Below are 14,661 nucleotides of genomic sequence, written 5' to 3'. Positions count from 1 at the left end.
GTGACATGTCTACATTCTAATTTTTTCGCTGTAGAGAACAGATATAAATGTCTTAATGTCCCTCCATCCCGATATGTGAATTCTGATGGCGACAGGTATCAACATATTCAGATAGCGAACTGTTCCTGTACAGAAACTACCTAAAATGTCGACCATCATAATTTCCTTATGGACTCCACATGCCTTCCGTTTCGCAATTACTAGCTTCGGTATACAGATATTCTCAGAGAAATACAATCGCAATAATTATCAGGGCAGAAAGACAACGTATTATGCTGTGAGCAGGTACTGGTGCTAAAGTGTTCTTGAAGTTAAAACACAGGGAAAACAAATGACTGTCATCTGTGTTACTTTATTTTCAGATTTATCTACTTTATAATCATCCTTTGAAACTTATGTGTAGACATAAGCATTTTGAATTATTTAATTAACGGATATTGGCATGTAGTCGTAGTAGGATCTACTTATGCTTATTACTTGTTGATGAGTGTGCTACGAGAATATTCATCTGGTTAATAAAATTATCTCCCTATTATGGAGAGTTATGCAAATTATGTAAAGAGCCGTGCTAATGTTACTAAAGCACGCATTATTCAGGTGCACACGAGCAGCTTTTAAGTTGATTAAAAGCAAAACTTGTTTTTCATCTTCTTATTGAATGAACTCTAGAGGTAACCGGAGTAACGAGGCAAAGGTTGGAAAAGTATTACCCAAGGCAAGAGGATACATTTCAATCTATAGAAATACAGCGAAGTTCTTGTAGATCATTGTAAAACAAGTACTGAGCATTAGTTTCGCGATACTGTCCTACTAGTCCGGATTCGCAACTAGAACCTGACATCATTTGTGTTTCGGTAACAGTTTTTGAACCCGGCCTTTTACAATCCATATAATGAGATTCGATGCTCATAGAAAGATTTTCCTGGGAGTACACAGCACGCTACCGTATGTGTCCTCCAATTAATTAACTCGCTGAAGAGATAATCCCGAAGAAATAAACATTTAGACAAGGAAGCAACAAGGACTTTCGACGACGACTGATTTGGTTATCTACCGTGAAACTGGGAAGTTAGGCCATTTGCTAATGACAAGTATATTTTCTTACTAAAAAGCAAATATTTTCTCGGTTCCTCTCAAGGCAATACAATTTATCTTTGTACAGCCTCTTTAAACAGCTAAAAGTGTAACTTTCGCACTACTGCAAATGACGGTTTTACTATTGTCATGACTTGTTCCAAATTCATTTCGTTCTATTGAACCATTTTTTCATATGGGTGATTGAAGTAGCCTAAGAAATAGGTTTTCTTCATCAAGGTAGTCTCTTCATAAATTTTCTATAAAATTATCCAGTATGGGGAGATAATGTACACGTAGCAGTATTTCTCACTTTTTCAGATACTTTCGTTTTCCCATCACATTTGCGTGACCATCATACTCAAATTCCACAAAAAGACTTCACAGCCGTTTTTTCGTGGAGGCTTTATGCGGAAGTGCGGCACCAATGAGTCGAACTGTGTCAGTAGGATCAAGTACCGTGGAACTGCCAGACCAGATGACCATATTTTGATTTTCCATATTTTCTATAAATCGATAATATTACATACCCGGAATGTTTCCTTGGAAAGGATACATCCAGTTTCTTATGCACCGCGTGTCCCAAGCGGCTTGTGCTCCGTCTCTAGTAAACCGGTTGTAGACGGAACGATAAATCCTAATCTTCCAATGCCCACTTTCATGGTCAGCATTCGCCCCATTGCTGATTTAATTTTGGGCAAGAGGCCGTGGTCTACAGCAGGGATTTTCCAGCTGTACGTCGCAGATTCCAGGGTCGTCGTGACCTTACAGTCGGGGCGTCGTGGTTGATTCATTAAAGTAATAATTTCCTTTGTTTGCCGTCTGAGTGTAAGAACACCTAGCGGGAGGGCAAGTAAATCTTGTTCTAGTTGAGTCTTATTGTACTACGGAAGTCATTTGTGTTTATTCAGTGACTCCACTTTGAAGGTTAGATTTGTCGAAAGCAATTCGTTTTCAGTGATTGTTTATCTGCTGTGACATGTGTTTCGACTGTCAGAATGGATGAGTTTTTAAATGCCATAAAAAACGTGGCATTACAAATTTATCATATACACTACTGGCCATTAAAATTGCTACACCAAGAAGAAATGCAGATGATAAAGGGGTATTCATTGGACAAATATATTACACTAGAACTGACATGTGACTACATTTTTACGCTATTTGGGTGCATAGATCCTGAGACATCGGTACCCAGAACAACCACCTCTTGCCCTAATAACGGCCTTGATACGCCTGGGCATTGATATAAACAGAGGTTGGATGGCGTGTACATGTACAGCTGCCCATGCAGCTTCAACACGATACCACAGTTCATCAAGAGTAGTGACTGGCGTATTGTGACGAGGTAGTTGCTCGGCCACCATTGACCAGACGTTTTCAATTAGTGAGAAATCTGGAGATTGTGCTGGCTGGGCAGCAGTAAACATTTTCTGTATCCAGAAAGTCCCGTACAGGACCTGCAACATGCGGTCGTGCATGAAATGTAGGATTTCGCAATGATCGAATGAAGGGTAGAGCGGCGGGTGATAACACATCTGAAATGTAACGTCCACTGTTTAAAGTGCTGTCAATGCGAGACGTGTAACCAATGGCACCCCATACCATCACGCCAGGCGATGACGAATACACACTTCCAATGTGCGTTCACAGCGATGTCGCCAAACACGGATGCAACCATCATGATGCTGTAAACAGAACCTGGATTCATCCGAAAAAATGACGTTTCGCCATTCGTGCACCCAGGTTCGTCATTGTGTAGACTACACCATCGTAGGCGCTCCTGTCTGTGATGCAACGTCAAGGGTAACCGCAGCGATGGTCTCCAAGCTGATAGTCCATGCCGCTGCAAACGTCGTCGAACTGTTCGTGCAGATGGTTGTTGTCTTGGTAACGTTCCCATCTGCTGACTCAGAGATCGAGACGGGGCTGCACGATCCGTTACAGCCATGCGGATAAGGTGCCTGTCATCTCGACTGCTATTGATACGAGGCCGTTGGGATCGAGCACGGCGTTCCGTATTACCCATCTGAACTCACCGATTCCGTATTCTGCTAACAGTCATTGGATCTCGGACAACGCGAGCAGTAATGTCGCGATACAATAAACCTCAATCGCGATAGGCTACAATCCGACCTTTATCAAAGTCGGAAACGTGATGGTACGCATTTCTCCTCCTTACACGAGGAATCACAACAACGTTTTACCAGGAAACGCCGGTTTACTGCTATTTGTGTATGAGAAATTGGTTGGAAGCTTTCCTCATGTAAGGTGTCGCCACCGGCGCTAACCTTGTGTGAATTCTCTGAAAAGCTAATCATTTGCATATTACAGCATCTTCTTCCTGTCGGTTAAATTTCGCGTGTGTAGCACATCATCTTCGTGGTGTAGCAATTTTAATGGCCAGTAGTGTAATAATTTCGTTTGTTTTCCGTCTGAGTGAAGGAACAACGTGTGCACTGTTAATGATATCTAACGGGCCGGCAAGTAAATGTTGTTCTATTCGAGTTTTATTGTACTATGGAAGTCATTTGTGTTTACTCAGTGACATTCAGTTTAAAGATTAGTTGTGTGGAAAGCAATTCGTTTTCAATGGTTGTTTGTCTACTGTGATATGTGTTTCGACTGTCAGCGTGGATGAATTTTTAAATGTCATAAACAGCATGGTATTTCAAATTTATCATATAGTTCTACAACACGATTGTAGTAAAATGCAGGGAGTGTGGCGACAGTAATTTCGGTTTTACGTGTAGCTGCTACTGTTGGAAGTGAAGCAATACCACAGCGTATCATTTGTTTCGTAGTCATAGTTACTGGAAGAATCCTACCTAATGAAATGAAAAGACGTTATGAAGGAAATGTACGGGTATATAAGAAGGCCACTTAGGTGCCCAGCGAATGCATCACGATTCAGTAATCGCAGAGCACCAGCAGTGACCGCTATCAGTCACCGGCCTGTGTGGCCGAGCGGTTCTAGGCGGTACAGTCTGGAACCGCGCGACCGCTACGGTCGCAGGTGCGAATCCTGCCTGGGGCATGGATGTGTGTGATGTCGTTAGGTTAGTTAGGTTTAAGTAGTTCTATAGGGGACTGATGACCTCAGAAGTTAAGTCCCATAGTGCTCAGAGCCATTTGAACCATTTTTTGCTATCAGTCGCGCAGGAAGTCCACTAAATACATATCACTTGTCGGCAGGACGCAACGCGGAACGAGCTGTCGCTGAGCAACGTGGCGGGCATCTTCTACATCCTGATCGGCGGCCTGCTGCTGGCCATCCTGGTGGCGCTCGCCGAGTTCTGCTACAAGTCGCACTCGGACGCGGCGCGCGCCAAGGTGAGCAGGGCGCACCTCCCCTGCAGCTCTGTCACTTCCCAGTCTCTGTGCTTCTCACAACACTGACACACACATCACAGTAAAACTCAATTAATTTGTAACTTTTCCTGCATTACACTGAGAGAGCGCAGCTAATTCTCACCGTATAAAAATTTACATTCCACGTCACTGTTGTGAGGTCTTAATGTACACTCCTGGAAATTGAAATAAGAACACCGTGAATTCATTGTCCCAGGAAGGGGAAACTTTATTGACACATTCCTGGGGTCAGATACATCACATGATCACACTGACAGAACCACAGGCACATAGACACAGGCAACAGAGCATGCACAATGTCGGCACTAGTACAGTGTATATCCACCTTTCGCAGCAATGCAGGCTGCTATTCTCCCATGGAGACGATCGTAGAGATGCTGGATGTAGTCCTGTGGAACGGCTTGCCATGCCATTTCCACCTGGCGCCTCAGTTGGACCAGCGTTCGTGCTGGACGTGCAGACCACGTGAGACGACGCTTCATCCAGTCCCAAACATGCTCAATGGGGGACAGATCCGGAGATCTTGCTGGCCAGGGTAGTTGACTTACACCTTCTAGAGCACGTTGGGTGGCACGGGATACATGCGGACGTGCATTGTCCTGTTGGAACAGCAAGTTCCCTTGCCGGTCTAGGAATGGTAGAACGATGGGTTCGATGACGGTTTGGATGTACCGTGCACTATTCAGTGTCCCCTCGACGATCACCAGTGGTGTACGGCCAGTGTAGGAGATCGCTCCCCACACCATGATGCCGGGTGTTGGCCCTGTGTACCTCGGTCGTATGCAGTCCTGATTGTGGCGCTCACCTGCACGGCGCCAAACACGCATACGACCATCATTGGCACCAAGGCAGAAGCGAATCTCATCGCTGAAGACGACACGTCTCCATTCGTCCCTCCATTCACGCCTGTCGCGACACCACTGGAGGCGGGCAGCACGATGTTGGGGCGTGAGCGGAAGACGGCCTAACGGTGTGCGGGACCGTAGCCCAGCTTCATGGAGACGGTTGCGAATGGTCCTCGCCGATACCCCAGGAGCAATAGTGTCCCTAATTTGCTGGGAAGTGGCGGTGCGGTCCCCTACGGCACTGCGTAGTATCCTACGGTCTTGGCGTGCATCCGTGCGTCGCTGCGGTCCGGTCCCAGGTCGTGCACCTTCCGCCGACCACTGGCGACAACATCGATGTACTGTGGAGACCTCACGCCCCACGTGTTGAGCAATTCGGCGGTACGTCCACCCGGCCTCCCGCATGCCCACTATATGCCCTCGCTCAAAGTCCGTCAACTGCACATACGGTTCACGTCCACGCTGTCGCGGCATGCTACCAGTGTTAAAGACTGCGATGGAGCTCCGTATGCCACGGCAAACTGGCTGACACTGACGGCGGCGGTGCACAAATGCTGCGCAGCTAGCGCCATTCGACGGCCAACACCGTGGTTCCTGGTGTGTCCGCTGTGCCGTGCGTGTGATCATTGCTTGTACAGCCCTCTCGCATTGTCCGGAGCAAGTATGGTGGGTCTGACACACCGGTGTCAATGTGTTCTTTTTTCCATTTCCAGGAGTGTATTTCCTCAGTTTTTGTCAGTATGTGGCATTGTTGTATGGGTGACAATAATGTAAGAATAAAAAATTACATAGATAAGTCATAAATTACGCAAGGTTAATCTGGACTCCACCGACAAAATTATGGAGGTTGTTTAAGGATACTTTCGGAGCATTTAGATACACACATCAAAAAAAGTTTTACATCACCTCTGTTCCGAGAGTTCCGGAACCTGTACAGAAATTTGGAATAGAAATCAACAGAAACATCATTTCCACACTTTTTATTGCTCATGAAATGCATGTTGCACCACAATAAGCACTATTGGTCCAGATTGTCCCACTCCTCAAGGGCGATTCGGCGTAGATCCCTCATAGTGGTTGGTGGGTCACGTCGTCCATAAACAGCACTTTTCAATCTATCCCAGGCATATTCGATAGGGTTCATGTCTGGAAAACATGCTGGCCACTAGTCGAACGATGCCATTATCCTGAAGGAAGTCATTCACAAGATGTGCACGATGGGGGCGCGACTTGTCGTCCATGAAGACGAATGCTTCGCAAATATGCTGGAGATGTGGTTGCACCATTGGTCGGACGATGGCATTCACGTATCGAACAGCCGTTACAGCGCATTCCATGACCACCAGCGGCAGTAGTCGACTCCACATAATGCCACCCCAAAACAGCAGGGAACCTCCACCTTGCTGCACTCGCTGGACAGTGCGTCTAAGGTGTTCAGCTTGACTGGGTTGCCTCCAAACACGTCTCCGACGATTATCTGGTTGAAGGCATATGCGCCACACATAGCTGAAGAGAACATGATGCCAGTTCTGACTGGTCCATTGGGCATGTTGTTGGCCTGCGCTGCATTGTGCCGTGATTGCAAAGATGGACCTTGCCATGGACGTCGGGGGTGAAATTGCGCATCATTCAGCCTAATGTGCACAGTTTGAGTCGTAACACGACGTCCTGTGGCTGCACGAAAAGCATTACTCAACACGGTGGCGATGCTGTCAGGTTTCCTCCGAGCCATAATCCGTAGGTAGCGGTCATCCGCTGCAGTAGTAGCCGTTGGACGGCCTGAGCAAGACATGTCATCGACAGTTCCTGTCTCTCTCTGTGTCCTCCATGTCCGGACAACATCGCTTTGGTTTACACCGACACGGAAACAGAAAAAAGGTTTCATGGACCACGAACAAATGAGCCGGAAGATTCAAGAACAGCAACTAAGACAAACGGTCGAGAAAATCTTCGTGGTATGATCAATGCCGGTGTTACTGCGCCGCTTTCCCGTGACCAATATACCATCCACGTAACTGTCAGCAAGTACACGGTAAAGGTCTTTTTTATGCTTGTGCTCACAGCCGCAGTAAATCTCTTAACGAAAATAATTTGGCTGACGTATGTAGAAAAACTACTCTTTAGAGAAAATATACAGAAACCTATCAAAATGCTTACATTCCAAGGCGAATACTTGAAATGAATGATAGTTTCATTCACGACTGCTGTGAAAAACAAGTTCTGTTTCCGAAAGTCAATTAGAAAATGATTTTGTTCCTACTGTATCGTAGTTCGTTTTCAAAATACATCATCTTCATGAGGCTGAAAATTTCATCACATTCAGATCACAATATGTCCATGCGTCGTTTAACATCGATGAAGTGAGGTTGAAATTAAGATTTTTTAAAAATTTTCTTGACTCTGTTACTATCTGAAAGACGGAAGAGTACTTGATTTGTGGCCACGAAAGAACGTACATATTCCAGCACATTTTTAATTTAAATCATTATTGTATTATATTAAATACGAAGAGACATAAATCCTCAGTTTCTGGTTTGTTTATTCGACATGAATCAAGATGCTTCTCACACATGTACGCGTCCACAGTAGGCACCATACAAAGAAACTTTGTCCGTCTTAAGAATAGAAAAACTACTTACGATAGAGGATTACCGTGTATTTGACACTGTGGAACGTTATATGAATTATTTATTGTTTATTTGTATAATTTACGTAAAATACAGTTTCTGTAAATTATTTTCTCCCATGATCAAAAAGGTTTATATTGATTTTATCGAGATTTTTTCATGGCCAATAATCATTGATAAAAATAGCTGAATTTCAGAAAATATACTTTTGCTTCTCTGACGGACATTGTTTAGCAAATGTGCATCTGTCGTCACTACTATATCACTGCCACCCCTATTAGCAGAACAGTCCAAGTAGTTCAACTTCTACACTGTCATAATGTAACTAGTTGTTTTGTATATGTTGCCTGTGACTGAGTAATATCAAAATATCCTTTTAGTTCGCGAGCTCCCCTGTCTGGAGTACATTGTCTATGTTCTATGGACCGATAAAAGCAAATACATCCAGTAATTTTATTAGTGTCCAAAATACATTTACTATGGCAGAAATCTCACATTTTAAGTTGCCGTTTCTTGTCAGCGTGGTTGATGAACCCGAATAGTGACTGTATACCCTCTTTGTCGTTTCTGAAGACCACCAGTTTCGTAAATGAGCAACTCTATTTCGTTTGAAACTGTCACCGAAACTTGAGACTAAATTTCACATAGTTGTAAATCAAAATGTTAATAAAGAAGTAATGAAGGAATTGAGTAAAAGAAAAAGGACAGCTGGTATGTCTCAGTAATGTTGTAATTATTACCTCATATTTCATTTTGAGGAAACTATGTAACTCATTCTACAAAATAGGGGCCCATTATCTTTGAAACTCAGGGACATGGATTGAAATCCTGGTTGCCGTACTGTTATAGGTCGTCACGTATAACTGTGTAGCTGCGTATTTATGTTGGGACATATCATCAGATAATATTTGTAAATTATGACCTGAAAATTTCTTAAAACTCTGATACTGCTGATGGACCCGCAGACGTTTTATCGGAAAGTGAGAACAGCAACTTTTAAATTGTCTGTATTGCACATAACATTGTTTTGGATGAGAACATTGATCATTCGATTGATGTAATGGCCTTCGCTTGTTTCTGCACTACTCGAATCAGTTTCTATCTGAAAGTCGGAACATCTCAAAATTCCCCAACACTACCTACGGAATACGTCAGTTTTTGTCCTTCTATGAATGTTTCAATGTCCATTGTCAACTTAACTAGTCATGGAATCCTCTCCACAAGTCATGAGTAACACTGTTTAGCGCATCAAGAAACTATATAACTTGGTGAAACTTCCTGGCAGATCAAAACTCTGTGCTGGACCAAAACTCGAACACGGACTTTTGCCTTCTGGATGTATAACTTGGTGTTCATAAACCTCCAAAATTTGGTGTACAGGCGGTAGATGTAAGCTAATTTAGCTGGTAGAATATACATATGTGTGGAAGACTATTCTACACAAAAGACAGCACATGAAAATAAATCTTCCACCAACCTCTGCTGAGTGAACAACGCTACTGAGCTGCCGTGTGGTGCTGTTGACAGATTCCCTTGTCGGATGCCATGAAGGCGAAGGCGAGGCTGACCATCGGTGGGGGAGCCGACTTCGAGAATGGACGGGTGAGTCACCGGCTTGACACTGGAGCGCACCGACGACTTGTATCCTAGCTGCTTAATATCTGCTGGCACGTATTATTTCAGTAAGCTGGGAGGCTAGACTGACTTTTCAAGTTTCTGTACATAATTTAATTTTTCGAAGATTGTTGCCTGAGTTCAATGCGTTCTAGTCCACAATACTATGAACACGGAACAGTAGTTGCCAGTACCTTGGCAATTACCGTAAGTCTGTGATTTCTGCAGAAATAAGCTGGGTCTTCATGCTAGTTATAGATTACCACAGTTATTCCTTGCAATAGCACTAATTTTTCGTGAACTTCATGTTAGTAAAACCCAAACTATCTAATGCATTATGAGCTATCTGGTTTGGTGTCTTCTGATGATTCCTAACCAGTTTAGGGCCGCAAGACTTCGTCGTCGAGAAACTTATGGCCCCCTCATAAGTCCATCTGCTGCCGCAAGATTGACTAAATCCTGAACGTACACACGATAGTGCCCTTCTGGGAGTTGTTGCGGAAAGAAACATGAAGTAAGGGAATTCGTAAATGACAAATGTTTTTGGAGGTTTATTCGGGGGATGGAGGGGAGAGGGGGGGCGGGTGGTTTAAATCCAGTCACGTCCAAACATGCAATATACGGCCACGGTGTGTGAAGTACACTGAGGACTTTCAGACTTAATTCAAATTGATATAACTGATAAAGAGACTGTAGAGCAATATAACAGTTCAACTCAGTGCAAAGAAAAACACGTAACTATACCATCTAGAACTATCGTCTCAATATTAGGTATAAAATTATCAGACCAACAAAGCCCTCTGGTAATTACTCACTATGAGGTATGTCTCTTGGCGCTGTATTGTACATTAAATTTTAATTGGCAGCCTAGCAGTATGCACTACTGCATGTCAAGTACCCGGGGCAATCCCTATAAATAAGAGAGGTGGTAAAGACAGTATCACCCAGCTTCCAGTTTCCCCTTTCTTATTGACAGGCTTCACCATCGAGTACTTAACTTTGTCTCGAATGAAACGGTGTACTCGTATAACGCAACTAACTCTGTTGCTAGTGGAGGATGCACACATTTATATCGCCGTAACTAATGCTCATACAAACCCAAGTTCTCTACAGATTAGTGAGTAACATATATATATATATATATATATATATATATATATATATATATATATATATATATATATATATATATTTGGGGGAAGAACTCTCAGTTTTTTAATGATTCTCTTATCAACAAAACTTATATCACATACCTATAATTTAAAACTGACAATATACATTGGTTTTAAAATTTTTATTTTGTATCAATCATAACTCTAAGTCAATTTTCTTTTTCTGTTTATTTCCTTACCTGACCTTCCAGCAGTTATTTACAAAATTTCGTCACTTGATTCAGTGACTTCGTTGCTTCATATTATTCTATTTTTTTTTCAGTGTATCAATCACACTTTACACGAGTCTTATTATAATTGATTTTCAGGCCTACTTTCAAAATGTCCTATACTATGTTCTTCAACACCTTTCTAGAGTTGACCAGCACCATAATAAAATGGAACTGTAGCATCACAAAAAGAAAATTTTTCTGTTATCTTTCATTAACACACATATCTTATGCAATTTAGCACTTTAAGGACTTGAAAGCATCATATAAGGCTGTTGGGAGCATATGTAAAGCTGCTTTCTATTACGAATATCCGGTTATTCTGATAAATTAGCTGAATAGTTGCCTTGATTCTGAATGTTTGTTAGTACATATCTGGATGTTGTCGTGGAAATACACGGTTTTATAATTCCACTCACGATGCGAAAATAGTCAGTTGTGCTCCGTTTCCGAATAATTACAAGACACTGTTTTCTGTAAAATTCTTCTTGATTGTAGATTGCGTCATCTGGTAAAGTGCACCAATTTTTCGACCACAATTGGAAAGAGCCTTCATCAAAATCCATACTGTTCGCCTACAAAGCAGAAACATATTTTTGGAGATTAACTCCAGCTTCAAAAGCACACCAAAATCAGAGATATTGTTCCCATTTACTGTTTGTTAATGTGCCACCTCCCACATATAAAACTTGTTGCCTGCCTAACACCAGCTTCTGGCCTATTCTTTGCATTCTGTTTTTGTTGTCAGTGTTTTTATTATTAAATGTATTCTGTAATATCTCAGCTGCCTTGAATTTATTTCTGAGTAGTACTATCTAATTCAAGCTATTCCCTAATACTCTTATTATTTACTATGTTCTCTCATTTTCTCTTTTCTCTTACCTTAGCAGTGCCTGCAAAAACCTTCACTTTATGCAAAAGTGCCTTTGTTAACTAATTGCACCAATTGTCTATGTGTCCTTAGAGTTCATTTACTAAGATATTGAACGTATTTGCTGATTTAAACCCGTCAGACTCAGTATTCATCTGCGTCTTTGAGTTCTTCAAAGGTGTGTTTTTTTCTGGTTTCGAATGTAAATTTATTCTGCATTTAGATAAGCTTGATGATCATTTAAAATTTTAAAATGGGCCGTAACGTTCCCGAACTGAAGAACCTTTTATTGCTGATAGTATTTTTTCAGTGATATATTTAGTTTCTTTAAGATTTTCCTCAGTATATTTTGTGTGCCTTCTCAAAGAAGAATATTCTGAAGACAAACCTTGAATTTCGCAGGAATGTCTATTAACATACATCATCTGTTACTTTAGGTACTACAGCATAAGTTTCCCACTGAATGAATGAATGAATGTTCTTCAGCTTTGGCCATACGTATCAATCCCGTAGCGACCATGTGGACAAGACTGCACTAATTAGATGGCGCAGACAGGATTTTAAGGAGTCACTCTTCACGACTTAGTGTGACAAGTTAAACAACTGTAGGCTCCTAAGCTCCTAAGATAGTTTAGTTGAGTCACAACAACAATTAAATAACATGAAGCAGGGCACAGTATGGCCACTAAAAGTGTGGAAAAAAGAGCAAAGCTGAAACAGAATTCAAATCATTACGTACATTTTACTACAGATCAAAACAACAAAATTAAAAACAGTGAAATGGATGTTACAATAATCATGACTGGATAGCAGCTGTTGTACTGTTTCATAAAATAAAAAAACAAAATATTCTGTAGAAATTAATTGAGTCTGTGCTGCAGTGTGCTCACTTCATGACAAGTGGATAGAAATGTTACTGATGCAGACTCATCTGCATAAAGAGAAATTCAAAAGTGAATGAGGAATCACGTAAGGACATTCCATACCACCGAAATTATTCTCAGCGGTTATACGAGAAGGTTTCAGAACTTTAAACTGGGAAAACTAGGACAGTATGTGTAGTAATGGGATAGTTCTGCACTACTGGCTAGAAGTTTTTTTATCACTCGTTATAAAAACTGTGTACTTTTTCACTTAAAACTTCGGGGCTGAGAGGCCGTGGCCGACGAATAAAATTGCTTTCTAACGTTTCGTCTCGAACTGCGGGAGACATCTTCCGACGAAAATCGGCCTCTCAGCCCTGAAGTTTTAGAAGAAGACGCCAGTCATGAAAGCCTACGTTGTATGACGATATATTTTATTTTAACGTGTAAACACATTTTAAAACCAAACAGACCAAAAAAACAAGTGTTTTATATTTTTATCATTAAGTAAAGTGAATATGATTTAGATTTAAGCCTCTTCAAAGTACCCATCCTTTGCCCTCTGAAGGGCTGCACAAACTTTTGCCATTCTGGAGATAAAGATTTTGTAGTATTTTTGCAGATATTCGAGTCCAACCGGTGTGAACATTATTCCATACATCTTCAGCATTAGATGACCTCTCTGTCACGTTCATCCCATAAGCGTTTGAGGGGGTTTACGTCAGGTGAGTAACTTGAGCGAATCATATTCTTACGTTCCCCCAATTTTCTGTTTACATAACCCCTGCACAGTTTAGAAGCATGTCTGGGATCATTTTCCTGCTGCAGAAGAAACCCATGTCCAATAAATCTCCTGCCAGGTGTAATTGCATTTTTGATCAGTGTCCTGTGATCTCCTTCCATATTTGATGTTATATTAATTCTCACTTGATCACCGAATCTATTACCCGCAAAACATCGCCACCCCATGACCAAGTCTCCACCTAGCTTGATTGACGGTGTCACACACTCTCTCTCCATACACTCTCCGAAGTCGACGAAAAAACAATGGACTACAGCTTCGAAATACTTCAAACCTAGATTCTTCCGTGAACAATACCTTGGACCATTGCTGCACGCTCTTGTTTTCATCTTACTGTAGCCATTGCAATCTTTTCTCGTGATTGCACTGTTCAGACAGAAGTTGGATCTTTTCGCATGGTGTTTACTTCCTCGAGAATTTTAGGAACAGTATGAATCCTTTGATGTTTACTCTGTAAACATATGAACTGATCGTCAATGTATGACGTTACCTGGGGTCTTCCAGATCTGTAGATGAGGGTAGGCGCGAACTTCTGTTGCCATTTCCCTACTAAAACAGTCTTCCTGATGCAGAGCTACGATTAAAACACGATTTCCAATTTCAGTCTGCCACTTCCGTTAAATTAGGAGGTAATATTGTATGATCCTGGTCAGGTACACACACTCACTGCCAGATGAACTTGATGTACTGTAAACTAATCCTAACTGATTGCTCCAGAAACAGCTGAAGGAATGAGGCGTATTCAAATGGAGTCGTCATAGGTAAAGGCACGTCAGTGATGTTACACTCATGAGCGCCCCTCTACGCTAACAACAGTCAATAATCATTGCATATTTATGCTTATTTTATATGATAGAATATTCGAAATGGAATCCCATATTTAATCGCAAATCCATAGATATGATATGTGTCGACAACTTTTGAAGGGCAGTGTAAAGCACCTTTGTTTTGCTGCTGACATTCTGTCGTTTGACCCAACAGTAAAGTACCAGAAAAACATTCAAAAACATTGAAAAACGCCAAAAATACGTTCAAAATTGGCCAGATAAAGAAAATTACACAGAAAAGTCCAAAGGCTCCCTCTTCTAAATTCTCAACTGAATGTGCACCAGTAAAATATTCCATTCATATTGATCTTTAAGTTCAGAAATACTCCATCCTATCATCTTGCACAACGTACAAGCACATTACTAAAGAAGATATGCACTTTCA

At 41.8% G+C, this 14,661-nt stretch overlaps 1 protein-coding gene across 1 annotated transcript in view; it reads left to right on the top strand.

The window, feature by feature from the left end:
* LOC126260225 (glutamate receptor 1-like) overlaps positions 1-14,661 on the top strand; it is a 1,552,181-nt gene that overhangs the window by 1,515,453 nt on the left and 22,067 nt on the right. The window contains exons 17-18 of the mRNA XM_049957528.1: positions 4,270-4,407; positions 9,446-9,520. Coding sequence (XP_049813485.1) covers positions 4,270-4,407; positions 9,446-9,520 — 213 coding nt within the window. The remainder of the gene's footprint in view (positions 1-4,269; positions 4,408-9,445; positions 9,521-14,661) is intronic.

Source organism: Schistocerca nitens, chromosome 5, assembly GCF_023898315.1.
Source record: "Schistocerca nitens isolate TAMUIC-IGC-003100 chromosome 5, iqSchNite1.1, whole genome shotgun sequence".
NCBI classification, from domain to species: domain Eukaryota; kingdom Metazoa; phylum Arthropoda; class Insecta; order Orthoptera; family Acrididae; genus Schistocerca; species Schistocerca nitens.
This window is presented reverse-complemented; position numbering and strand designations above follow the sequence as displayed.